The sequence below is a fragment of the Ranitomeya variabilis genome, chromosome 5 (genome assembly GCF_051348905.1).
Source record: "Ranitomeya variabilis isolate aRanVar5 chromosome 5, aRanVar5.hap1, whole genome shotgun sequence".
Classification (NCBI taxonomy): Eukaryota; Metazoa; Chordata; class Amphibia; order Anura; family Dendrobatidae; genus Ranitomeya; species Ranitomeya variabilis.
In genome coordinates, this window is record NC_135236.1 from 561254008 (window position 1) to 561281097 (window position 27090).

At 42.8% G+C, this 27090-nt stretch overlaps 1 protein-coding gene across 1 annotated transcript in view; it reads left to right on the plus strand.

Annotated features, from left to right (window-relative positions):
• LOC143776509 (solute carrier family 22 member 4-like) overlaps positions 1–27090 on the plus strand; it is a 143724-nt gene that overhangs the window by 92296 nt on the left and 24338 nt on the right. The window contains exons 7-9 of the mRNA XM_077265961.1: positions 7355–7569; positions 10895–11077; positions 17007–17142. Coding sequence (XP_077122076.1) covers positions 7355–7569; positions 10895–11077; positions 17007–17142 — 534 coding nt within the window. The remainder of the gene's footprint in view (positions 1–7354; positions 7570–10894; positions 11078–17006; positions 17143–27090) is intronic.

A 27090-nucleotide genomic window follows, 5' to 3' on the forward strand; every position in this document is an offset into this window, starting at 1 on the left:
AATCAGTATTACATAAGGTACCGTATATACTCGAGTATAAGCCGACCCGAGTATAAGCCGACCCCCCTAATTTTGCCACAAAAAACTGGGAAAACTTATTGACTCGAGTATAAGCCTAGGGTGGAAAATGCAACAGCTACCGGTGAATTTCAAAAATAAAAATAGATGCTCCATACTGTTCATTATGGCCCCATAGCTGTGCCATATAGTTCTCTGCACCATTATTGCCCCATAGCTGTGCCATATAGTGCTCTGCACCATTATTGCCCCATAGCTGTGCCATACAGTGCTCTGCACCATTACTGCCCCATAGCTGTGCCATATAGTGCTCTGCACCATTATTGCCCCATAGCTGTGCCATACAGTGCTCTGCACCATTACTGCTCCATAGCTGTGCCATATAGTGCTCTGCACCATTATTGCCCCATAGCTGTGCCATATAGTGCTCTGCACCATTACTGCCCCATAGCTGTGCCATATAGTGCTCTGCACCATTATTGCCCCATAGCTGTGCCATATAGTGCTCTGCACCATTATTGCCCCATAGCTGTGCCATACAGTGCTCTGCACCATTATTGCCCCATAGCTGTGCCATACAGTGCTCTGCACCATTATTGCCCCATAGCTGTGCCATATAGTGCTCTGCACCATTATTGCCCCATAGCTGTGCCATACAGTGCTCTGCACCATTATTGCCCCATAGCTGTGCCATATAGTGCTCTGCACCATTATTGCCCCATAGCTGTGCCATACAGTGCTCTGCACCATTACTGCCCCATAGCTGTGCCATATAGTGCTCTGCACCATTACTGCCCCATAGCTGTGCCATATAGTGCTCTGCACCATTACTGCCCCATAGCTGTGCCATATAGTGCTCTGCACCATTACTGCCCCATAGCTGTGCCATATAGTGCTCTGCACCATTACTGCCCCATAGCTGTGCCATACAGTGCTCTGCACCATTGCCCCATAGCTCTGCCATATAGTGCTCTGCACCGTCCATTATTGCCCCATAGCTGTGCTGCTGCTGCTGCAATAAAAATAATAAAACACATACTCACCTGTCTTGCTTGCAGCTTCTCGGCGCCATCTTCCCGGCGTCTCCCTGCACTGACTGATCAGGCAGAGGGCGGCGCGCACACTATATGCGTCATCGCGCCCTCTGCCTGCAGTCAGTGAGGAGAGAGAGACGCCGGGAAGATGGAGACAGCGCCCGGCGTGTGGAACCAGGACAGGTGAATATGACATACTTACCTGCTCCCGGCGTCCCGCTCCTTCCCCCTGCCTGTGTTCGGTGCCGCAGCCTCTTCCTCTGTCAGCGGTCACCGGCACCGCTTCATTAGAGAAATGAATAGGCGGCTCCGCCCCTATGGGAGGTGGAGCAGCCTATTCATTTCTCTAATGAGCGGTCCCACGTGACCGCTCAGGGGAAGAGGCTGCTGCACCCGGAGACCGTGGGACGGGCAGGGGGAGTGACAGGATCGCCGGGACTAGGTAAGTATGCCTCAGCGCCCTCTCCCCCTCACCCGCCGACCCTGCCACAGACCGTGACTCGAGTATAAGCCGAGGGGGCACTTTCAGCCCAAAAATTTGGGCTGAAAATCTCGGCTTATACTCGAGTATATACGGTATATATATATCAAGCAGAACCTGAGCACCTGAGCACCAATGGTAATCATATGGAGTATAGTGCAACTGCAATTAAGGGGTTATAAAATGTTAATGTCTAGAGGCTATCAATATATAGTTAGCACTAAGTAAATGCTGGCTGTGCAGCCATGGATTTAATCATAAGTGGGCTGCAGAGCCCTTGTTAGTGTAAAGTGCATGTGCAATGAGAAGAGGTAAAGATAGAGATATACATTTACCTGAGTTTTGAACGTGTCACCAGATTCCCCTACGCGCGTTTTTGCGCTTGCCATATTCCAGGGGACGTGGTGCTGATCTCAGTAGTGACAGCGCATATGAGGAGTTGGACAAAGGGAGATCACTCCTATTGTTTACCCATCAGCACCTCTGCAGCTTTTGATGGTTACAATGGCAATAGAGATTCCCAACAATGGCATCTGTGTCTGCCATAAATATCAGCCTATCAAATCCCACAGGAGTGGGGCCTGATTGTTTAACTGTCAAGTCAAATACTGACAGAGAGAACGCACTGTAGGACATATGTACTACACTGCATTATCAAGGCAATCAAAGGATCGCAGGTCCATGTCCCCTTGTGGGACTAACAAGTACTGTAAGAGGAAAAGCAAAAAAAAAGTTTGTTAGTGTTATAAAAAAAACATAAAATCACAGTTTTAATAATAAAAAAAATTGTATAGCTGTAAAAAAAATAAAAAAAGCCCCTCACAAAAAGTCACATATTTGATAATGCCACATTTTTAACAACCTGTACTATAAAACTATCAATTTTCATACCAAGTGTTGAATGGTGATAAAACATATATGAAAAATTATGATATAAATGCCATACAGTTCTGTAAACAGAAAACCAAAAAAGTTAGGGTTCTTACAATATGGATTTTTTTGGACAAAAATAGATTTTTCTTGTGAAAAAGTAGTAAAGCAGAAAATATTTGTATCAGCCCACAGAATAAAGGTATTAGTTTCAGATTAAATGTTTTCTGTTCTTACCCACTACCCAAAAAAATTAGAAAAAAAGTGCATACCAAAAAGTGATACAAGTAAAAACTACAGTTTGTCTTTAAAAAAAAAATCCTTATATAGCTCCATCTATATGTAAAACTAAAGATATGGGTTTCAGAATATGGCACCAAAAAAATAAGTAAATTCTTGAGCTTCTTATGCATAATGCAAAACATAAGCAGACCCATGTAAATTCAATTTGGTACTGGTGTGATTGTATCGACCCACATAATAAAGATAACAATTTCACCAAATGGTGATTGGTGTTTTTTTTAAAGAATAAATAACAAACACAATTGCTGATTTTTATTTTGTTTCTTTTGCCTCACAAAGAGATTTTTTTTTAAAGAGTACCGTAAATTAATTGTACACAAGTAATAAAACACAAATAAAACTATATAAGTTTGGAATCAACATATTTGTACTGACCCTAACAATATAGTTACGCTTTGTTTTGCGGTTTAAATTTTATGCTACTTGTCATGCTACTAAAATAAAGTGGCAGAATTACAGTGTTTTTTTCCTTCCCATAAAAAGTTAATAATAGTTTGTTAATAAGTTCTACATACCTCAAAATGATGCCACTAAGAAATACAACTTGTTTTGAAAAAAACAAGCTCCCATATGACTATGACTCCAAAAAATGAAAAATGTATGGCTCCGGGAATGTGACAATAGTAAAGTTAAAAAAAAAAAAGTCTCGAATAAAGGCCAAAAGTGGCTCTTAACACCTTGGAGTTAAAGGGATTGGCCACTTTCTCTTTTAGTGAAGCTGTCTACCCAAACTGTCCATTACTTCTGTCCATAAAATGGCTACTGGATGAGTCTCCTCCATTAGTAAAACACCTCATACAGGAAAGCTTATTTTCTGTTGGAGGAGACTGATGGACAGGTCTGGTTACATGCTCCTACATCAGAAGCCATTTTATGGACAGAAGTGCTGTTCAAAATGGTGTGTGAGGAAAGCTGCACTAACAAGAGAAAGTGGCCAACCCCTTCAAGTTATTACTTCAGCCAACACTACATTAAGATTTCAGACCAACCTTTATAACTATGGGCACCAGCCAACACCCTTACCAAAAGTCCTAATAGTCTTTCAGAGAGGTAGCAATTAGTGATGAGCGAGTATGCTCGTTACTCGAGTTTCTCTGAGCATGCTCGGGTGGTCTCCGAGTATTTTGTTTTGCTCGGAGATTTAGTTTATTTCGACTCGCAGCTGCGTAATTTGCAGCTACTAGACAGCTTGAATACATGTGAGGAATGCCTGTTTGTTAGGGAATCCCCACATGTGTTCAAGCTGTTTAGCAGCCGCAAATCAAGCAGCTGCGAGTCGACATAAACTAAATCTCCGAGCACGCCAAAATACTCGGAGACCACCCGAGCATGCTCGGGGAAACTTGACCTTACTCGCTCATCACTAGTAGCAATCACTTTCAGACAGTTACTATTTCTTGTTAAAAACAGAACACCCCCCACAACTCCCATCGATCCTACATGATAACAGCACAGCATAGGTTCTCTTTGAACATGACATTCTCCAAAAATGATGGTACCACATGGCAGAACAAGAGTGACAGTGGTCTTACTGTGTGTACTGTTATAAAACTATAAAAATTGAATTTCAGTGATCTACACATCACAAACACTTGCAGTAAATTCAGGTAACACATCCAGATGTCCAGAAAACTTAAAGGGGTATAACCAAGTTGTCTCCTGTCAGTTCAGAGCTATGCAGCCTCCGTACAGTCCTTACTTCCTAGATTCTGGCAGAGAGAGTTCTCCTCCTTGAGTAAAAGTTCTAGTGAGCAGCAGAGGCGTATTAATAGTAAAAACTATAAGGCTATGTGCACACGTTGCAGATTGTATGTGTTTTTGCCACGAAATCGAGGTGAAAACGCTATGCCCACCATGCAAGAAGTAAGCGGATCATCTGCGGATGGTAGCCGGGTGTGGAGGAGAGGAGACTCTCCTCCAGGCCTTGGGAACCATATACCTGTAAAACGAAAAAGAATTAAAACAAAAAATAGTAATATACTCACCTTCCACCGGCCCCCGCAGCCTTCCCACTCCTCGCGATGCTCCCGTTCCCAGTAATGCTTTGCGCCAATGACCTGTGATGACGCAGTGGTCTCGTGTGATGCTACATCATCTGGGGTCATTGTCGCGAGGCATCACTGTGAATGGGAGCTGCCGGGAGCATCGCGAGGAAGGGGAAGGCTGCGGGGGCCGCCGGAAGGTGAGAATATCACTATTTTTTTTATTATTATTATTTTTAACATTATCTTTTTACTATTGATGCTGCATAGGCAGCATCAGTAGTAAAAAGTTGGTAACACTTGTCAAACACTATGCTTGACAAGTGTGACCAACCTGTCAATCAGTTTTCCAAGCGATGCTACGGATCGCTTGGACAACGCTAGCATTCTGCAAGCTAATTAAGCTTGTAAAACGTTAGTATTTAGTGGGAATACAATTCTGCATGCGTTATACCGGCGGCAGGGAGTTGCATCCTGTCCCCTCTTAAATTTTAGTAATGAATCACTCATTACAACATCATACGGCAGAGAGTTCCATAGTCTCACTGCTCTTATAGTAAAGATTCCGCGTCTGTTATTATGCTTAAACCTTCTTTCCTCCAGACGTAAAGGAGGCCCCCTTGTCCCTGTCTCAGGTCTATGAGTAAAAAGATCATTAGAGAGGTCTTTGTACTGTCCCCTCATGTATGTATACATCGTAATAAGATCACCCCTTAGCCTTCGTTTTCCCAAACTAAATAGCCCCAAGTGTAATAACCTATCTTAGTATTGCAGACCCCCCAGTCTTCTAATAACCTTAATAATAATAATAATAATAATTTTATTTATATAGCGCCAACATATTCCGCAGCGCTTTACAACTTATAGAGGGGACTTATACAGACAACAGACATTACAGCATAACAGAAATCACAGTTCAAAACAGATACCAGGAGGAATGAGGGCCCTGCTCGCAAGCTTACAAACTATGAGGAAAAGGGGAGACACGAGAGGTGGATGGTAACAATTGCTTTAGTTATTTGGACCAGCCATAGTGTAAGGCTCGGGTGTTCATGTAAAGCTGCATGAACCAGTTAACTGCCTAAGTATGTAACAGTACAGACACAGAGGCTATTAACTGCATAAAGTGTATGAGAACATGATGGAGGAACGTGATTATGTTGTTGTTTTTTATTAATAGGCCACACAGATAATTAGGTTAATGCGTTGAGGCGGTAGGCCAATCTGAACAAATGGTCGCTCTTCTCTGCACCCGCTCTAGTTCAGCTATGTCTTCCTTATACACCGGAGACCAGAACTGTACACAGTATTCTAAGTGTGGTCGCATAAGTGACTTGTATAGAGGTAAAATTATGTTCTCCTCATGAGCATCTATGCCTCTTTTAATGCATCCCATTATTTTATTTGCCTTTGTAGCAGCTGCCTGACACTGGCCACTAAATGTGAGTTTGTCATTCACCCATACACCCAGGTCTTTTTCATTGACGGTTTTGCCCAGTGTTTTACAATTAAGCACATAACTACACATCTTATTTGTTCTACCCAAGTGCATGACCTTACATTTATCCCTATTAAAGCTCATTTGCCATTTATCAGCCCAAGCTTCCAGTTTACATAAATCTCCTCTAATATAAAATTGTCCTCCTCTGTATTGATTACCCTGCAGAGTTTAGTGTCATCTGCAAATATTGAAATACTACTCTGTATGCCCCCTACAAGATCATTAATAAATATGTTAAAAAGAAGAGGGCCCAATACTGACCCCTGTGGTACCACACTGCTAACTGTGACCCAGTCCGAGTGTGCTCCATTAATAACCACCCTTTGTTTCCTATCCCTGAGCCAGCTCTTAACCCACTGAGGCTAGTTTCACACTAGCGTTTACCTGATCTGCGTCAGGCTGCGGACTTCCTCCGTGAAGCCCCGCCCTCGGCCGCACCTCCGCCGCTAGCTCCGCCTACTTCTGCATGCGGCCTGCATGCGACCTCCGTACCTATCTTTAACATTAGGTACGCAGGTCGTGCGGCTGTATGCGGATGCTGCCGCATGCGTCGTTTTGACGATGCGGCGACCAGCGTAGGACGCAGCCTGTAGCATTTTTTTTTTTTCCGCATCGTCAAAACGATGCATGCGGCAGCATCCGCATACAGCCGCACGACCTGCGTACCTAATGTTAAAGATAGGTACGGAGGTCGCATGCGGGCCGCACGCAGAAGTAGGCGGTGCTAGCGTCGGAGGTGCGGCCGAGGGCGGGGCTTCAGAGAGGAAGTCCGCAGCCTGCCGCAGATCAGGTAAACGCCAGTGTGAAACTAGCCTAACCCACATCTTTCCCTCCATAGGCTCAATGGAGGAAAAGATTCCTGTCCCATCACTATTCAATTGTAACTTCATCCTGACCCTGGGTGATGGATTGGGGGCTGCAATCGGTTTATTACTGTAGACAAAATACACTATACTATACTATATGAGCTGTAAAGTTGACATGTAAGAAGTTGCATTGTGATTTCTCTGGGGTAAATCAGTCCTATTGTAGTGAAGTAATAATAGTTTGTATGCCTAGTCTCTCTCTCTCAGTATGCCCATGTTTGTTCATGTGATTTGTATTCCGTATATATACTGTTTTGGAATTGAATGGTGATATAATATATAAAATTATTATTTTCCAGGTTGATTGTATCTATTGGATATTTTGGTGTTTCCCTGAATACCCCGAATTTGCATGGTGACCCATTTCTGAATTGCTTCCTTCTGGCTGCCATTGAAGTTCCATCATATATTATAGCATGGCAGCTTCTTGGACGTGTATCACGGCGCTATTCAATGTGTGGAACAATGCTTCTCGGTGGAGTTCTGCTGCTCCTTATACAACTTGTACCACAAAGTAAGTATCTTCTCCTAAAGATGCTATAGTAGCTGGATCAAATGAGGTTTCTTATTTCCAGTGCAATATATCTATGCCCGACTAGAAATGCCAAGCGTGGTAGCCTGTGATGCCTGGCTGTATTAGAAAAATATTTAGAATTGAGAGTCCTCAGTGGTTGATACCCTTTAATGGCTAACTGAAAAGATGGGTAACAAATTGCAAGCTTTCAAGACTACACAGGTCTCTTCATCAGGCAAAGACTAACAGAAATTCTGAAGAATCACATATTTATGCACAACATAGCACAGAAAAAAAAATGGCTGTATTAGGTGAGAGATGGTGGTAATTGCTGGGACGCACTGGATGCAGATACCCTGGTAGTGTCTATGGGAAGGTTATTTTTTCTGGAAGATTAGCTTTTTATATATGCTCATGTCTGAACTGATGTCTCATAAACTTATAAATTTGGGGGTATGTATGAGCATACAGGCATAGCATGGCACAGTTTGTGGTTTGCTACAGCTCTTTATGATCACATAAGACTACATTCACTACATTATTTTACTTCAGAGTTCTAAGAAGCAAAATAACAAATTGATAAATCTGTAAATTCCATGGATGCCTTTCTTGTAGGAGCCCCATTCTGCTGCTTTTGTTTCTCATTCTGTAGCCCGCTCCCACATAGTATTGTCCATTATCTTCCCAACATGTCTGTTCATTGTATTATAGATCTAAAAACAGAATGTGATCAGCGACATGTATTCATTATGCAAGTTAGACATTTTTTTTTATTACGGTTTATACAACGTTACTTTTCTACTATTGTTTGCTCTTTTTATATAGGTATCATAACAGCAAGCATACAAAGCTCAGTTTTTTTGAGCAGTGGCAGCATTTAAGTCTCATTAAGTGCCTCTTTAAAAAGAAATGCATGATGCAGGGTGACAAGTTTGGTACTATACTTCACATTTTTCCCCTGTACCTGATGACTGTATTGCTCACTATTGAACACCATGATGTAGGAGCATAGAGCCTGAATCCAGTGATGTGTCACTTACTGTGCTGTATTTTGCTGGTTCAATACAAGCAGTGTTTTATCAGCAGGAGATTATAATCCAGTTTGTCCTGTAATGATAATTATCATATAAGGAAAAAGGGTGGGACACAATAGTTAAAAAGTACTTGTACTGTATGGTCCAGCCATAATTCTAATAAATAGGGCATTTCAAATGTTGAATGAACCGGTCATCAGCCAGTATATAAGTGAATAAATACCATAAATCATAAGAACATAAATACCGTACCAGAACCATCATCAGTACATCAATACAACACCAAAATCACCGTCAGTGCATTAATACATCATATAAACCACCATCAGTACATGAATATGTCACCAGAACCATCCTAAATACAGGAATACAACACCAGAACCAAAATTAGTACAGGAATACATAACCAAAACTAACATCAGTACATGAATACATCACCAAAACCATCATCGATACATCAATGACACAATAAAACCACCATCAGTAATACAGTTTCAGAATAATCATCAATTCATGAATACAAGGCCAAAACCACCACCAGTACATAAATACATCACAAGAACCACCATCAAAACATGCATCCATCACCAGAACCATTAGTGTTACATGAATTCAACACCAGAATCACTATCAGTAAATACAGCACCAAAATCATTATCAGAATAGGAATACATTACCGGAACCATTAATAATGGTAAGTAGATCCTGGGAGTTGTTGTTACGAGCCATCGCCAGACTGCGGTCCATACAGGAACCACATTAATGATTATGTTGTCAGTGTCACTAATAAACATTATGCAAATTGTCTCTTCAGAGAGGACGAGAACTAGAACTCTAGTGCCACTTATTGTAGCAATCTTAAAAGTAAATATTGACCCTCTAACGAGCCTTGACACATGACATAGGATAAAAGCCAAAGCAAAATTTCAATTTGCAGACATTGTGTTTTGGGGTACTGGCCCTCCTGTAAAGTGTGAGATGCACTTTAGGTTAAAGGGAAACTACTTGTCAATTCATGCTGCCCAAACCGCAGAGCCTGGATGTATTATTGCAGCCAGGTATATTTTTCTCTGAAATGCTCGGACATTTCAGAGAAAACATGGTTTTAATATCCAGCCAGGAACATAAAGCAGTTATGAAGCTAGTTTGGCGCTGCACAAAGCTGTATTCTCCCTGCGGCGCTCCAGATGATTGACAGGTCTTTCCTGATTTACACACTTAGGAGTGACCCGTCAATCACTTGGAGTGAGGCAGAGAAAATCTGCCACCAGACTAGTTTAATCCATCCCTATGTTCCAGATCTGTAATCTACACTCACTGGCCACTTTATTAGGTACACCTGTCCAACTTCTTGTTAACACTTAATTTCTAATCAGCCAATCACATGGCGGCAACTCAGTGCATTTAGGCATGTAGACATGGTCAAGACAATCTCCTGCAGTTCAAACCGAGCATCAGTATGGGGAAGAAAGGTGATTTGAGTGCCTTTGAACGTGGCATGGTTGTTGGTGCCAGAAGGGCTGGTCTGAGTATTTCAGAAACTGCTGATCTACTGGGATTTTCACGCACAACCATCTCTAGGGTTTACAGAGAATGGTCCGAAAAAGAAAAAAAATCCAGTGAGCGGCAGTTCTGTGGGCGGAAATGCCTTGTTGATGCCAGAGGTCAGAGGAGAATGGGCAGACTGGTTTGAGCTGATAGAAAGGCAACAGTGACTCAAATCGCCACCCGTTACAACCAAGGTAGGCCTAAGAGCATCTCTGAACGCACAGTGCGTCGAACTTTGAGGCAGATGGGCTGGTAGGGTCAGAATTTGGCGTAAACAACATGAAAGCATGGATCCATCCTGCCTTGTATGGAGCATCTTTGGGATGTGCAGCCGACAAATCTGCGGCAACTGTGTGATGCCATCATGTCAATATGGACCAAAATCTCTGAGGAATGCTTCCAGCACCTTGTTGAATCTATGCCACGAAGAATTGAGGCAGTTCTGAAGGCAAAAGGGGGTCCAACCCGTTACTAGCATGGTGTACCTAATAAAGTGGCCGGTGAGTGTATATTTTCTCTGCAATGCTGGAATGTTTCAGAGAAAAAACATACCTAGCGTCAATTGTGCAGCCAAGATCTGATTCATGTTGACAGGTTTCCGTCAGTATTGCTCATTGTGATGTCTACACACTGACTGAAATATGGCCATCTGAACAAGGCCTTAGTTGTGCTGTGGCACCTTCATGTCCTATATTAGGATACACCATTAACAATATACATCATGTCATTAATTGTCTTTTCAGGCCTCAACATTTTATCCACTTTTATGGTGATGCTAGGAAAATTTGGAGTTACAGCTGCATTCTCCATGGCATATGTGTACACAGCTGAACTTTACCCTACAGTCATACGAAACATGGGTGTGGGTATTGGTTCTATGTCATCTCGTGTCGGAAGCGTCATCTCTCCGTACTTTGTATACCTTGGTAAGATTATTAGAAAAATTCTAAATGTAATTGCTTCATGTTGTATGAGCAAGTTCCACCTTCACTATTTGTTCAAAGCAGGGGCCGACCATGCTCATCCCACCAAGAATGTTAGTTGTGCTGCCATGCTTACATATACCACTAAGCAAGTATAAAATGGTAACATCTGTGCAGAAAGTTGCAGTCGTGAGGGTATGTGCACACGTTGCGGATTCTCTGCGGATCCGCAGCGTTTTTTGAGGTGCAGAAACGCTGCAGATCCGCAATTGATTTACAATACTATGTAAATCAATGAGAAAAAAAATGCTGTGCACACTTTGAGGAAAATCCGCTGCGGAAACGCTGCGGTTTAAAAGAAGTAGCATGTCACTTCTTTTTTGTGAATCTGCAGCGTTTTTGTACCCATTCCACTATAGAAAACCGCAGGGGTAAAAAACGCAGCAAATCCGCAAGAAAACCACAGCAAAAATGCACAAAAAGCGCTGCGGAACCTCACAAAAAACGCGACAAATCCGCAGGTGCGTTTTCTGCCAGGAGAGGCAGAATCCGCACCAGAAATTCCTAAGCCTAATCCGCAACGTGTGCACATAGCCTAAAAGTTTATGTCGACCCTTTAACAAGCCTTGTCACTAGTGAAGAGCAAATATACTCGTTACTCGAGATTTCTCGAGCATGCTCGGGGGTCCTCCGAGTAATTTTTAGTGCTCGGAGATCAGTTTTTCTTGCCGCAGCTGAATGATTTACATCTGATAGCCAGCATAAGTACATGTGGGGGTTGCCTGGTTGCTAGGGATTCCCCACATGTACTTATGCTGGCTATCAGATGTAAATGATTCAGCTGCGGCAAGAAAAACTAAATCTCCGGAGCACTAAAAAATACTCTGAGGACCCCCGAGCATGCTCGAGAAATCTCGAGTAACGAGTATATTCGCTCATTACTACTTGTCACATGACTTAGGATAAAAAACAAATACACTATTTGCAGACATGTATTTCGGGATATTTGCCCCTCATCAGAGCAACATAAGAGGTCTGATTCACATGTAGCAAGATAGATTTGTCGTACTGCTCTATATATTGCAGATTTTTGGTGACTGATCACACCCACTGCAATACTTAGATTTTTTCAGGTCCATTTATAGTCATTCTGTTTGTGTTTCTATATACAGGTCCTTCTCAAAAAATTAGCATATAGTGTTAAATTTCATTATTTACCATAATGTAATGATTACAATTAAACTTTCATATATTATAGATTCATTATCCACCAACTGAAATTTGTCAGGTCTTTTATTGTTTTAATACTGATGATTTTGGCATACAACTCCTGATAACCCAAAAAACCTGTCTCAATAAATTAGCATATTCCACCCGTCCAATCAAATAAAAGTGTTTTTTAATAACAAACAAAAAAAACATCAAATAATAATGTTCAGTTATGCACTCAATACTTGGTCGGGAATCCTTTGGCAGAAATGACTGCTTCAATGCGGCGTGGCATGGAGGCAATCAGCCTGTGACACTGCTGAGATGTTATGGAGGCCCAGGATGCTTCAATAGCGGCCTTAAGCTCATCCAGAGTGTTGGGTCTTGCGTCTCTCAACTTTCTCTTCACAATATCCCACAGATTCTCTATGGGGTTCAGGTCAGGAGAGTTGGCAGGCCAATTGAGCACAGTAATACCATGGTCAGTAAACCATTTACCAGTGGTTTTGGCACTGTGAGCAGGTGCCAGGTCGTGCTGAAAAATGAAATCTTCATCTCCATAAAGCATTTCAGCCGATGGAAGCATGAATCCAAAATCTCCTGATAGCTAGCTGCATTGACCCTGCCCTTGATGAAACACAGTGGACCAACACCAGCAGCTGACATGGCACCCCACACCATCACTGACTGTGGGTACTTGACACTGGACTTCAGGCATTTTGGCATTTCCTTCTCCCCAGTCTTCCTCCAGACTCTGGCACCTTGATTTCCGAATGACATGCAAAATTTGCTTTCATCAGAAAAAAGTACTTGGGACCACTTAGCAACAGTCCAGTGCTGCTTCTCTGTAGCCCAGGTCAGGCGCTTCTGCCGCTGTTTATGGTTCAAAAGTGGCTTTACCTGGGGAATGCGGCACCTGTAGCCCATTTCCTGCACACGCCTGTGCACGGTGGCTCTGGATGTTTCCACACCAGACTCAGTCCACTGCTTCCTCAGGTTCCCCAAGGTCTGGAATCGGTCCTTCTCCACAATCTTCCTCAGGGTCCGGTCACCTCTTCTCGTTGTACAGCGTTTTCTGCCACATTGTTTCCTTCCAACAGACTTACCATTGAGGTGCCTTGATACAGCACTCTGGGAACAGCCTATTTGTTGAGAAATTTCTTTCTGGGTCTTACCCTCTTGCTTGAGGGTGTCAATGATGGCCTTCTTGACATCTGTCAGGTCGCTAGTCTTACCCATGATGGGGGTTTTGAGTAATGAACCAGGCAGGGAGTTTTTAAAAGCCTCAGGTATCTTTTGCATGTGTTTAGAGTTAATTAGTTGATTCAGAAGATTAGGGTAATAGGTCATTTAGAGAACCTTTTCTTGATATGCTAATTTATTGAGACAGGTTTTTTGGGTTATCAGGAGTTTTATGCCAAAATCATCAGTATTAAAACAATAAAAGACCTGACAAATTTCAGTTGGTGGATAATGAATCTATAATATATGAAAGTTTAATTGTAATCATTACATTATGGTAAATAATGAAATTTAACACTATATGCTAATTTTTTGAGAAGGACCTGTATACTCCCAATACAATCCTATATGAGCCCAATACTGAAAATGACCTGGGGTGCCTTCATAGACAGTATTTGTTTTCAAACCTCCAAGCTATTTGCCACTTTTTTTTTCGCATCAAAACATGCCAGTGACAGATGTTAGTTTAACGTCAGTGTCAAAACATTAAACACACTATTAACATTGCCGGTTTTGGACTTTATTCTTAGGCTTCTCCTTAAGCTATAAAAATGTTTTAAAATACAACGAAGTCATAATTGTATGATGTGTGTAAAAAAAACAAAAACATAAAATTCATAAAACCACAAAAAGTGTGTTTGAGGACAGCCCACTGTGTATCTGGTAGCTTTATATTCTGACTTTTAACCCCTTAACACCATAAGATATATTTATGTCATATGTTGTGCCCCTGACTTTGATGTGGGGTATGGCTCTGAGCCCACATCTTCTGCCGCACATGACAGGTGATTTAATCAGCCGCAGGTTGATCACACCTCCACCCGCGGCTGTTAACCAGTTAAATCCCGCTGTCAATGTTTGACAGTGAGATTTGACATGTTCCAGCTGGAACAGTGTATTTCCTGCTGACCATTGGAGCACCTGTGACATGATCACGAGGCACCAATGGGTCGTCATGACAGCCGGGGGTCTGCAGAAGACACCTGTGCCTGTTAATACGATACTCATGTGAACGTCGGTTTGTGGCCAGTGTTCATAAGAGATCAAGCTTTCTGCTATACATAACAGTGCTGTAGCCCTGCTATGTATAGCACAGGCGATCACATCTTCAAGTTTCCTAAGGGGACTATTGAAGTCAGTAAAAATGTGGGGGGAAAGTTAAAAAAAAAAATATGAACAAAAGTTCAAATCACTCCCATATTGCCCTATTGAAAATAAAACAATAGAAATACATATATTTGGTAATGCCACTTTCAGAAATGTCAATAAAATGCAATAAGAGGCAATCAAAGCATTGTATCTACCCCAAAATGGTATCAATAAAAACATCACCTCATTGCGCAAAATGTAATCCCTCGCCCAGCTCCAGATCCCGAAAAGTGGAGACGTTATAAGTCTTAGAAAATGTTGATAAGTTCTAAAACTTTTTTGTCATATAAATTTCAGAGGTTTTTTTCACCACTTAAATGTAAAAAACTATACATGTTTGATATCTTCGTACTCGTACTGACACGGGGAATCATACTGCCCTATCAGTTTCCCATATTTTGAACAAGGTAAAAACAAAATCAAAAAACAATTGTGGGATTGCACTTTTTTGCAATTTCACCGCACTTGGAATTTTTCCCCCTTTTTCCAGTACATGACATGGTTAAATTAATGGTGCCATTCAAAATTACAACTCGTCCCACAAAATAAAAAAAAACCCTCATATGGCCATATTGATGGAAAAATCGAAACGTTATGGATATTGAATGAAGGGGAAGAAAAAATGAAGATGGAAAATGGCCATGGCGTAAAGGGGTTAAAATGGTAACATATTACAGGCACACAGCCTAAGACCTCTTTCACATATCCGTGTCTCCGTTACGTGTGGTGACAGTTTTGACACGTACCGGAGACACGTACACACGTAGACCCATTCACGTCAGTGCGTTTTCACAGATCGTGTGTCTGTGTACCCCACACGTAGACGTGCGTTAATTACCGTTAGCACGGATGGCAAAACGTCCCACACACTTGCACACGGAGAACACACATTGATGTCCTCCGTGTGAGACGGCACCGGGGAAGAAGCGCCACAGTAAGCGCTGTTCCCCAGCGGCTGGTGCTGAAGCCGGCTCTCATCATTCTCCCCTGCTCTGCCGGCTATTGGCGCGAGCAGAGGAGAATGATGAAAGTTATATTAAAATCAAAACGATGACAGCAGTTGGGGGCTTTTGGGACTCTTATTCCCATCATCCGACACTGGCTGCTAATAACAGTGACAGCAGGAGCGGATGATCGGGGTATTCCTCACCCGCCGCCTGTGATATAACGAAATAAATGAATGAAAAACCCGGCCTGGGTTCCCCTTTAGTTTCTTGAACCAACCAGGCAAAACTCACAGCTGGGAGCTGCAACCCTCAGCTGTCAGCTTGAGCAAGGTCGGTTATCGAGAATAGAGGGGTTCCCACTCTGTATTTTAAATTATTTAAATAAAAAAACGGACGTGTGAAACCGGCCTAAAGGTGCGTACTACGCAGCCTGTGAAACACTTCCTTATGGAATGGGGGAAATGGGAGACACACGGAGGAAGTGCTCTTTTCATGAATGCACTGGAAACTTGAACCCCAGACCCATGTATTATTTCAGCGCTCCTACTGGCACAGCATTTTTTTGTCCTTCTAGGAGATCTGTAGCTGTATTATGCTGCTCTTACAGAGGCCAATATATTCCGTAGATCTCCTTTACTATACTCACTCTTCAGATATTTATGCAATTCATAGGAAGCTGTATAATTTCTAAAAAGGCACGTTTTCTAAACTGTTTCCCTTTCTCCTGTCATCCATTCCCACAGTTTTACTGTCATTACAGCAAAAAAAAAAAAACATTGGATCGCACAATGTCCGTATATTCTAAAATGGAGCTTCAGATTGAAAAAGTCAATTTGTATACCATAGTTATAGTACTAGCCAAAATTCACTGAAGATGAGGAACGTTCTGCTCCTCATCAATAGGCTTTGTTCACACATTGCATGTTTGTGCATTTTTTTCTCCAGGCAAAACCAGCTGTCTTGGCAGTAAAGAAGCTGCTTAAAAAACAGATTTTGCTGCGTTTTTATCAGATACATTTGTCACTTGTGCATGCACTTCCTGAGGTTTTTGCACCAAAGACGTAGCAAAACCTGATACCTGCATTTTTTGCTGTGTTTTTGCGCCACTCATTGCTTTCTATTGATGAACACAGTAAAAATGCTATGGGTGAACACAGCCTTACACACATGCAGATTTGTATAAGTATTCTGCCAAAAGAAGTAGTAGCTGCAAAGAATAGTGTCTCCATCACAGCCCCCTGGGTTTAGGGTCCAGCCCTGGTTTTGGTTTTATAACACTGATGTAAAATAATGGAGAGATCTGCGATATGTTTTTATGCAAAGTGCAGCTCCAAGGTTAATGAATGAAGTGTGAGACATAATACGCTGTTTCTTGTTTTGACTAGGTGCCTATAACAGGCTGCTGCCTTACATCCTCATGGGAAGCTTGACAGTAATTATGGGAGTTCTTGTGTTGTTCTTCCCAGAAACTTTTGGAAGACCTCTACCTGAAACTATGGATCAGGCACCTAACGTAAAAGGGTAAAAAAAAAGAAACTCTTTGTAACATGTCAGTCAGAATCTGCACCCAATGCCATCCACCACTATGTCTGATGTGTGGTTACATTGAGCTGTATTTATGCTAAGTCCAGTGGCATATTGGAAGTAGTGTCCAGCTAGATTCCAGTTCTGGTTATTGACACACACTGGACGTGTTTCTAGCTGGCCACCAAATGTTCGTGTGTTGCTTGCCTGAATTTCAGTACTCTGTCCTGGTAAATGACTCTTTAAAAGTGTTTTCCACAATCATGTCACAACCTAAAACCTGTAAAATGCCTTTAATATTAATAAGTAGTTCAGCTTTGTTTAATGATATACTTTGTTAATTTATTTACTCAGACCCACCCCACAGTACATCATTCCTCTCAGCCACATCCTGCAGTACATTACCCTTTTAATTCTCCACAATATTCAGCCCCATCTGCAGTACATCACTCTTCTCAGCCCCTCTATATACAGCCCCATCTTGTGACACTGCTCCTCCCAGTCTGATTATGGTGAGAAACCATAGTTGACCTGAAATATACATGAATTGTTCAGATCATCAACAGAGAGGAAAACAACTTATCCTAAGATGGCTGCTATACTAGTGAGTGACAGTTTAAACAAGAGAAGCAGTTAGGATACACTACATACAGTTGTGGCCAAAAGTATTGACACCCCTGCAATTCTGTCAGATAATACTCAGTTTCTTCCTGAAAATGATTGCAAACACAAATTCTTTGGTATTATTATCTTCATTTAATTTGTCTTAAATGAAAAAACACAAAAAGAATTGTCCTAAAGCCAAATTGGATATAATTCCACACCAAACATAAAAAAGGGGGTGGACAAAAGTATTGGCACTGTTCGAAAAATCATGTGATGCTTCTCTAATTTGTGTAATTACAGCACCTGTAACTTACCTGTGGCACCTAACTGGTGTTGGCAATAACTAAATCACACTTGCAGCCAGTTGACATGGATTAAAGTTGACTCAACCTCTGTCCTGTGTCCTTGTGTGTACCACATTGAGCATGGAGAAAAGAAAGAAGACCAAAGAACTAACATCCAAACAAGTTCAAGCTGCCCTGCAGTCCGAGGGTGCAACAGTGTCAACCCGTACTATTCATCGGCGTTTGAATGAAAAGGGACTGTATGGTAGGAGACCCAGGAAGACCCCACTTCTTACCCCGAGACATAAAAAAGCCAGGCTGGAGTTTGCCAAAACTTACCTGAAAAAGCCTAAAATGTTTTGGAAGAATGTTCTCTGGTCAGATGAGACAAAAGTAGAGCTTTTTGGGCAAAGGCATCAACAAAGAGTTTACAGGAGAAAAAAAGAGGCATTCAAAGAACACGGTCCCTACAGTCAAACATGGCGGAGGTTCCCTGATGTTTTGGGGTTGCTTTGCTGCCTCTGGCACTGGACTGCTTGACCGTGTGCATGGCATTATGAAGTCTGAAGACTACCAACAAATTTTGCAGCATAATGTAGGGCCCAGTGTGAGAAAGCTGGGTCTCCCTCAGAGGTCATGGGTCTTCCAGCAGGACAATGACCCAAAACACACTTCAAAAAGCACTAGAAAATGGTTTGAGAGAAAGCACTGGAGACTTCTAAGGTTGCCAGCAATGAGTCCAGACATGAATCCCATAGAACACCTGTGGAGAGATCTAAAAATGTCAGTTTGGAGAAGGCACTCATCAAATATCAGGGACCTGGAGCAGTTTGCCAAAGAAGAATGGTCTAAAATTCCAGCAGAGCATTGTAAGAAACTCATTGACGGTTACCGGAAGCGGTTGGTCGCAGTTATTTTGGCTAAAGGTTGTGCAACCAAGTATTAGGCTGAGGGTGCCAATACTTTTGTCTGGCCCATTTTTGGAGTTTTGTGTGAAATGATCAATGTTTTGCTTTTTGCTTCATTCTCTTTTGTGTTTTTTCATTTAAGACAAATTAAATGAAGATAATAATACCAAAGAATTTGTGTTTGCAATCATTTTCAGGAAGAAACTGAGTATTAACTGACAGAATTGCAGGGGTGTCAATGCTTTTAGCCACAACTGTATTACTAAGCATCAACCGGTACAACAGCGCCACCTGCTGACACTGCAATGTACCTCCTGTATAATACGTTTGTAGCTTGTTGCATGTATTTCAACACCCTTTCTTAACAGTGAAGACTTATTCAACCAGTCCTAACTTCCTTATCAGGCTTTGATGCCTTTCAGCAGTTAATGCCTTTGTAAATATATCTTTGGTCATATCATCAATTGGACAGTACTCAAAATTTCACTCAGATCTGCCATCTGTTAATGGAAATATAGGGGGCATCCACGTTACTGGTAGCACAAAGGCTCTGGGAAAGGTAAATGGCTACTCGGTCCCCAAAAGAAATTCAGCAAATTCTCCGCTCCCAAATCCGAATGCCCCCATACTTCTGACTCCAGTGTGCCTAAGCAACAGATATATATCCTTCCTGTAAACAACGTTGAGCGCCCACATGTTTGACATTTCTGTAGTGATGAGAACCCACCTCATTTACAGGTGCGTGTCTCCAGAAGCATGAGCTGGGCATAATGTACTGGTGACTACAATGTAACATGGCACCCTCAAACAAGTGCAGCAAAATCTGCACAGTAATATGGCACTACTTCCCTTCTGAGCTTTGCACTGTGCCTCAAAAGTAGTTTTTGACCACATATGGGTATGTCATTGACCTACATTTCCTTCAGTCGCGGTGATGCGCCCCCTGGTGGATGTCCTCATATGACCTGGAGCGTGGGAAAAAGTTCCCAGGCTGCAGTTCATGAGAACATCCAGCAGGGGCGCATCACCGCGACTCAATGTAAGTACAGATCCAGCTTTCCTTTCAGCACCCGGGGATTACAGGTACGAGCGAGTAGTTTATCGCAGCTCGTGCCTGTAATATTAGTTAACCCCTTCAGATGGATTACTTCGTGGGACGAGACGGTTCACCAGAAGGTATGTATCTTGTGCGTTTATTATTTTTCCAAGCGAGGGTGTTCCTGATGGATTGAGAGAACAATAAATTATTACAACAACCGCTGTGTTTATTTCATTAAACTACTTTTAAATCATGTGTGTGTGTGTTTTTTAACCCTTTCCAACAATTGGATTAATAATGGATAGGTGTCATAATTGACGCCTCTCCATTATTAATCTGGCTTAATGTCACCTTCCAATAGCAAGGTGGCATTAACCCTTCATTACCCCATAGCCCACCGCTACAGGGAGTGGGAAGAGAGTGGCCAAGTGCCAGAATAGGCGCATCTTCCAGATGTGCCTTTTCTGGGGTGGCTGGGGGCAGATGTTTTTAGCCACGGGGGGGCCAATAACCATGGACCCTCTCCTGGCTATTAATATCTGCCCTCAGTCACTGGCTTTACCATTCTGGCGGAGAAAATTGCGCGGGAGCCCACGCCAATTTTTTCCGCCATTTAACCCTTTATTTCAGCAGCTACAGCGCTGAAATTTTGCATACACACTACTAACATTAGTAGTGTGGAATATGCAAAAAAAATGGGGATATGAGATGGTTTACTGTATGTAAACCATGTCTCATATCCTGTCGGGTATGGGAAGTAGAAATGCAAAGCCGGCAATTGAATTACCGGCTTTTCACAGATATCGCGCTGAATGAAATATAAATACAGAATATATATATATATGTGTCTCAATGACATATATATATATATATATACTGTATATATGTTTTCCCGAACATTTGAGCACATAAATCCATTAGATGTCGGTTTTGCAAGTTTGCGAGAAAATCTCGGCATACGGATGCCATACGGATGTCACACGGATGTCACACGGATCATTTGATGCGAGGAAATCGCATCCTCGCACTGCACACGGATCACTGTTTTTGAAACATTTGTGCGATTCTCGGCCGTGAAAAACGGACCGTTTTTTTATACGTTAAGTGTGTCCCCGGCCTTAGTCTGTTCTTTTAGTGTCAGGTCTCCCTCAGGTCTTGTCTCCATTGCATTAGAGCAGTATATGAATATGATAAACTACATGACATCATGGCTGCTACATGGCTCTCTAATATCTTCACCGAGTAACTTCCGCTTTGCAGTCACTTCCAGCATTGCATTTATATTCTCTTGCTTGTCTTCATCTTTGCTAAGTCTCATTTTATACAGTTTCCTTAGTAGAAATGGCTTGCGGTTTAACCTCTTTCCGACATCGGGTGTAGTAGTACGCCGATGTCAGACTTCCTCCTTCAGACTTCACCGCCGGAGCCCACATCTTTCCCAGGACATGTCAGCTGTTCAAAACAGCCCGGAACAACCACGGGTGGAATCACGAACCACCCACGGCTATTAATCCGATAAATGCCCCTGTCAAATGCTGACAGTGGCATTTAACAAGCTCTTCCGGCAATCGGGCCGGTAAAAACGGTCACATGGACCATACACTGATGACACACTGATGGTAAAAACGGACACATGGACCATACACTAATGACACACTGATGGTAAAAACGGACACATGGACCATACACTGATGACACACTGATGGTAAAAACGGACACATGGACCATACACTGATGACACACTTATGGTAAAAACGGACACATAGACCATACACTGATGACACACTGATAATAAAAACAGACACATGCCCCAAACACTGATGACACACTGATGGTAAAAACGGACACATGGACCATACACTAATGACACACTGATGGTAAAAACGGACACATGGACCATACACTGATGACACACTGATGGTAAAAACGGACACATGGACCATACACTGATGACACACTGATAGTAAGAACGGACACATGGACTATACAATAATGACACACTGATGATAAAAACGGACACATGGACCATACACTGATGACACACTGATGGTAAAAATGGACACGTGGCCCAAACACTGATGGCACACTAATGGTAAAAACGGACACATGGACTATACACTGATGACACACTGATAGTAAGAACGGACACATGGACCATACACTGATGACACACTGATGGTAAAAGTGGACACATGGACCATACACTGATGACACACTGATGGTAAAGACGGACACATGGACTATACACTGATGACACACTGATAGTAAGAATGGACACATGGACCATACACTGATGACACACTGATGGTAAAAACGGACACATGGACCATACACTAATGACACACTGATGGTAAAAACGGACACATGGACCATACACTGATGACACACTGATGGTAAAAACGGACACATGGACCATACACTGATGACACACTTATGGTAAAAACGGACACATAGACCATACACTGATGACACACTGATAATAAAAACAGACACATGCCCCAAACACTGATGACACACTGATGGTAAAAACGGACACATGGACCATACACTAATGACACACTGATGGTAAAAACGGACACATGGACCATACACTGATGACACACTGATGGTAAAAACGGACACATGGACCATACACTGATGACACACTGATAGTAAGAACGGACACATGGACTATACAATAATGACACACTGATGATAAAAACGGACACATGGACCATACACTGATGACACACTGATGGTAAAAATGGACACGTGGCCCAAACACTGATGGCACACTAATGGTAAAAACGGACACATGGACTATACACTGATGACACACTGATAGTAAGAACGGACACATGGACCATACACTGATGACACACTGATGGTAAAAGTGGACACATGGACCATACACTGATGACACACTGATGGTAAAAACGGACACATGGACCATACACTGATAACACACTGATGATAAAAACGGACACACGGACCATACACTGATGACACACTGATGGTAAAAACGGATGCATGGACCATACACTGATGACACACTGATAGTAAGAATGGACACATGGACCATACACTAATGACACACTGATGATAAAAACTGACACATGGACCATACACTGATGGTAAAAACTGACACATAGACCATACACTGATGACACACTGATAGTAAGAACGGACACATGGACCATACACTGATGACACACTGATAGTAAGAACGGACACATGGACCATACACTGATGACACACTGATGATAAAAACGGACACGTGGACCATACACTGATGACACACTGATGGTAAAAACTGACACATGGACCATACACTGATGACACACTGATGGTAAAAACGAACACATGGACCATACACTGATGACATACTGATGATAAAAACGGACGCACGGACCATACACTGATGACACACTGATGGTAAAAACAGATGCATGGACCATACACTGATGACACACTGATGATAAAAACTGACACATAGACCATACACTGATGACACACTGATAGTAAGAACGGACACATGGACCATACACTGATGACACACTGATAGTAAGAACGGACACATGGACCATACACTGATGACACACTGATGGTAAAAACGGATGCATGGACCATACACTGATGACACACTGATGGTAAAAACGGACACATGGACCATACACTGATGACACACTGATGGTAAAAACGGACACATGGACCATACACTGATGACACACTGATAGTAAGAACGGACACATGGACCATACACTGATGACACACTGATAGTAAGAACGGACACATGGACCATACACTGATGACACACTGATAGTAAGAACAGACACATGGACCATACACTGATGACACACTGATGGTAAAAACGGATGCATGGACCATATACTGATGACACACTGATGATAAAAACTGACACATAGACCATACACTGATGACACACTGATAGTAAGAACGGACACATGGACCATACACTGATGACACACTGATAGTAAGAACGGACACATGGACCATATACTGATGACACACTGATAGTAAAAACGGATGCATGGACCATACACTGATGACACACTGATGATAAAATTTGACACATGGACCATATACTGATGACACACTGATAGTAAAAACGGATGCATGGACCATACAATGATGACATACTAATGATAAAAACTGACACATAGACCATACACTGATGACACACTGATGGTAAGAACGGACACATGGACCATACACTGATGACACACTGATGGTAAGAACGGACACATGGACCATACACTGATGACACACTGATAGGCCGGCGTCACACTTGGCGTAAGACAATACGCCACATATTATACGTCCGTACTACGGCCGTAATAAGGAGAAATGTTCCTAAAATAGTTATCCGTAGTCAGGGTGTGTCAGCGTATTTTGCGCATGGCATCCTCCGTATGTAATCCGTATGGCATCCGTACTGCGATATTTTCTCGCAGGCTTGCAAAACCGACATCTAATGGATTTATGTGCTCAAATGTTCGGGAAAACATATATACAGTATATATATATATATATATATATATATATATATATATACACTCACTGGCCACTTTATTAGGTACACCTGTCCAACTTCTTGTTAACACTTAATTTCTAATCAGCCAATCACATGGCGGCAACTCAGTGCATTTAGGCATGTAGACATGGTCAAGACAATCTCCTGCAGTTCAAACCGAGCATCAGTATGGGGAAGAAAGGTGATTTGAGTGCCTTTGAACGTGGCATGGTTGTTGGTGCCAGAAGGGCTGGTCTGAGTATTTCAGAAACTGCTGATCTACTGGGATTTTCACGCACAACCATCTCTAGGGTTTACAGAGAATGGTCCGAAAAAGAAAAAAAATCCAGTGAGCGGCAGTTCTGTGGGCGGAAATGCCTTGTTGATGCCAGAGGTCAGAGGAGAATGGGCAGACTGGTTCGAGCTGATAGAAAGGCAACAGTGACTCAAATCGCCACCCGTTACAACCAAGGTAGGCCTAAGAGCATCTCTGAACGCACAGTGCGTCGAACTTTGAGGCAGATGGGCTACAGCAGCAGAAGACCACACCGGGTACCACTCCTTTCAGCTAAGAACAGGAAACTGAGGCTACAATTTGTACAAGCTCATCGAAATTGGACAGTAGAAGATTGGAAAAACGTTGCTTGGTCTGATGAGTCTCGATTTCTGCTGCGACATTCGGATGGTAGGGTCAGAATTTGGCGTAAACAACATGAAAGCATGGATCCATCCTGCCTTGTATGGAGCATCTTTGGGATGTGCAGCCGACAAATCTGCGGCAACTGTGTGATGCCATCATGTCAATATGGACCAAAATCTCTGAGGAATGCTTCCAGCACCTTGTTGAATCTATGCCACGAAGAATTGAGGCAGTTCTGAAGGCAAAAGGGGGTCCAACCCGTTACTAGCATGGTGTACCTAATAAAGTGGCCGGTGAGTGTATATATGTCATTGAGACACATATATACAGGTCCTTCTCAAAAAATTAGCATATAGTGTTAAATTTCATTATTTACCATAATGTAATGATTACAATTAAACTTTCATATATTATAGATTCATTATCCACCAACTGAAATTTGTCAGGTCTTTTATTGTTTTAATACTGATGATTTTGGCCTACAACTCCTGATAACCCAAAAAACCTGTCTCAATAAATTAGCATATCAAGAAAAGGTTCTCTAAACGACTTAGGGTACCGTCACACATTGAAATTTTCATCGCTGCGACGGCACGATTCGTGACGTCGCAGCGTCGTATAATCATCGCTCCAGCGTCGTAGACTGCGGTCACACGTTGCAATCACGGCGCTGGAGCGATGCCGAAGTCCCCGGGTAACCAGGGTAAACATCGGGTAACTAAGCGCAGGGCCGCGCTTAGTAACCCGATGTTTACCCTGGTTACCAGCGTAAACGTAAAAAAACAAACAGTACATACTCACCCGTCGGTGTCCTTCAGGTCCCTTGCCGTCTGCTTCCTGCTCTGAGTGCAGCCGCACAGTGAGAGCAGATCGCAGCACCGCTGCGCTCTGCTCTCACTTTCCGGCCGGCACTCAGAGCAGGAAGCAGACGGCAAGGGACCTGAAGGACACCGACGGGTGAGTATGTACTGTTTGTTTTTTTACGTTTACGCTTGTAACCAAGGTAAACATCGGGTTACTAAGCGCGGCCCTGCGCTTAGTTACCCGATGTTTACCCTGGTTACAAGCGAAGACATCGCTGGATCGCTGTCACACACAACGATCCGGTGATCAAGCGACGAAAGAAAGTTCCAAACGATCTGCTACGACGTACGATTATCAGCAGGGTGTCTGATCGCAGTAGCATGTCAGACACAGCGATATCGTAACGATATCGCTAGAACGTCACGAATCGTAACGTCGTAGCGATGGAAATTTCAATGTGTGACTAGTGTTGAGCATTCCGATACTGCAAGTATCGGGTATCGGCCGATACTTGCTGTATCGGAATTTCCGATACCGAGATCCGATACTTTTGTGGTATCGGGTATCGGGTATCGCAACAACATTAATGTAATAATGTGTAAAAAAGAGAATTAAAATAAAAAATATCGCTATACTCACCTGTCCGACGCAGCCGGGACCTCAGCGAGGGAACCGGCAGCGTTGTTTGTTTAAATTTCGCGCTTTTACTTGGTTACGTGAAGTCCCGGCTTGTGATTGGTCAGGGCGGCCATGTTGCCGGGACGCGGACCAATCACAGCAAGCCGTGACGAAATTACGTCACGGCTTGCTGTGATTGGTCCGCGTCCCGGCAACATGGCCGCCATTAACCAATCACAAGCCGTGACGTCACGGGAGGCTGGACATGCGCGTATTTTGAAAAGCGCGCGTGTCCAGCCTCCAGTGACGTCCCGGCAACATGGCCGCCATTAACCAATCACAAGCCGGGACGTCACGGGAGGCTGGACATGCGCGTATTTTGAAAAGCGCGCGTGTCCAGCCTCCAGTGACGTCCCGGCAACATGGCCGCCATTAACCAATCACAAGCCGGGACGTCACGGGAGGCTGGACATGCGCGTATTTTGAAAAGCGCGCGTGTCCAGCCTCCAGTGACGTCCCGGCAACATGGCGCC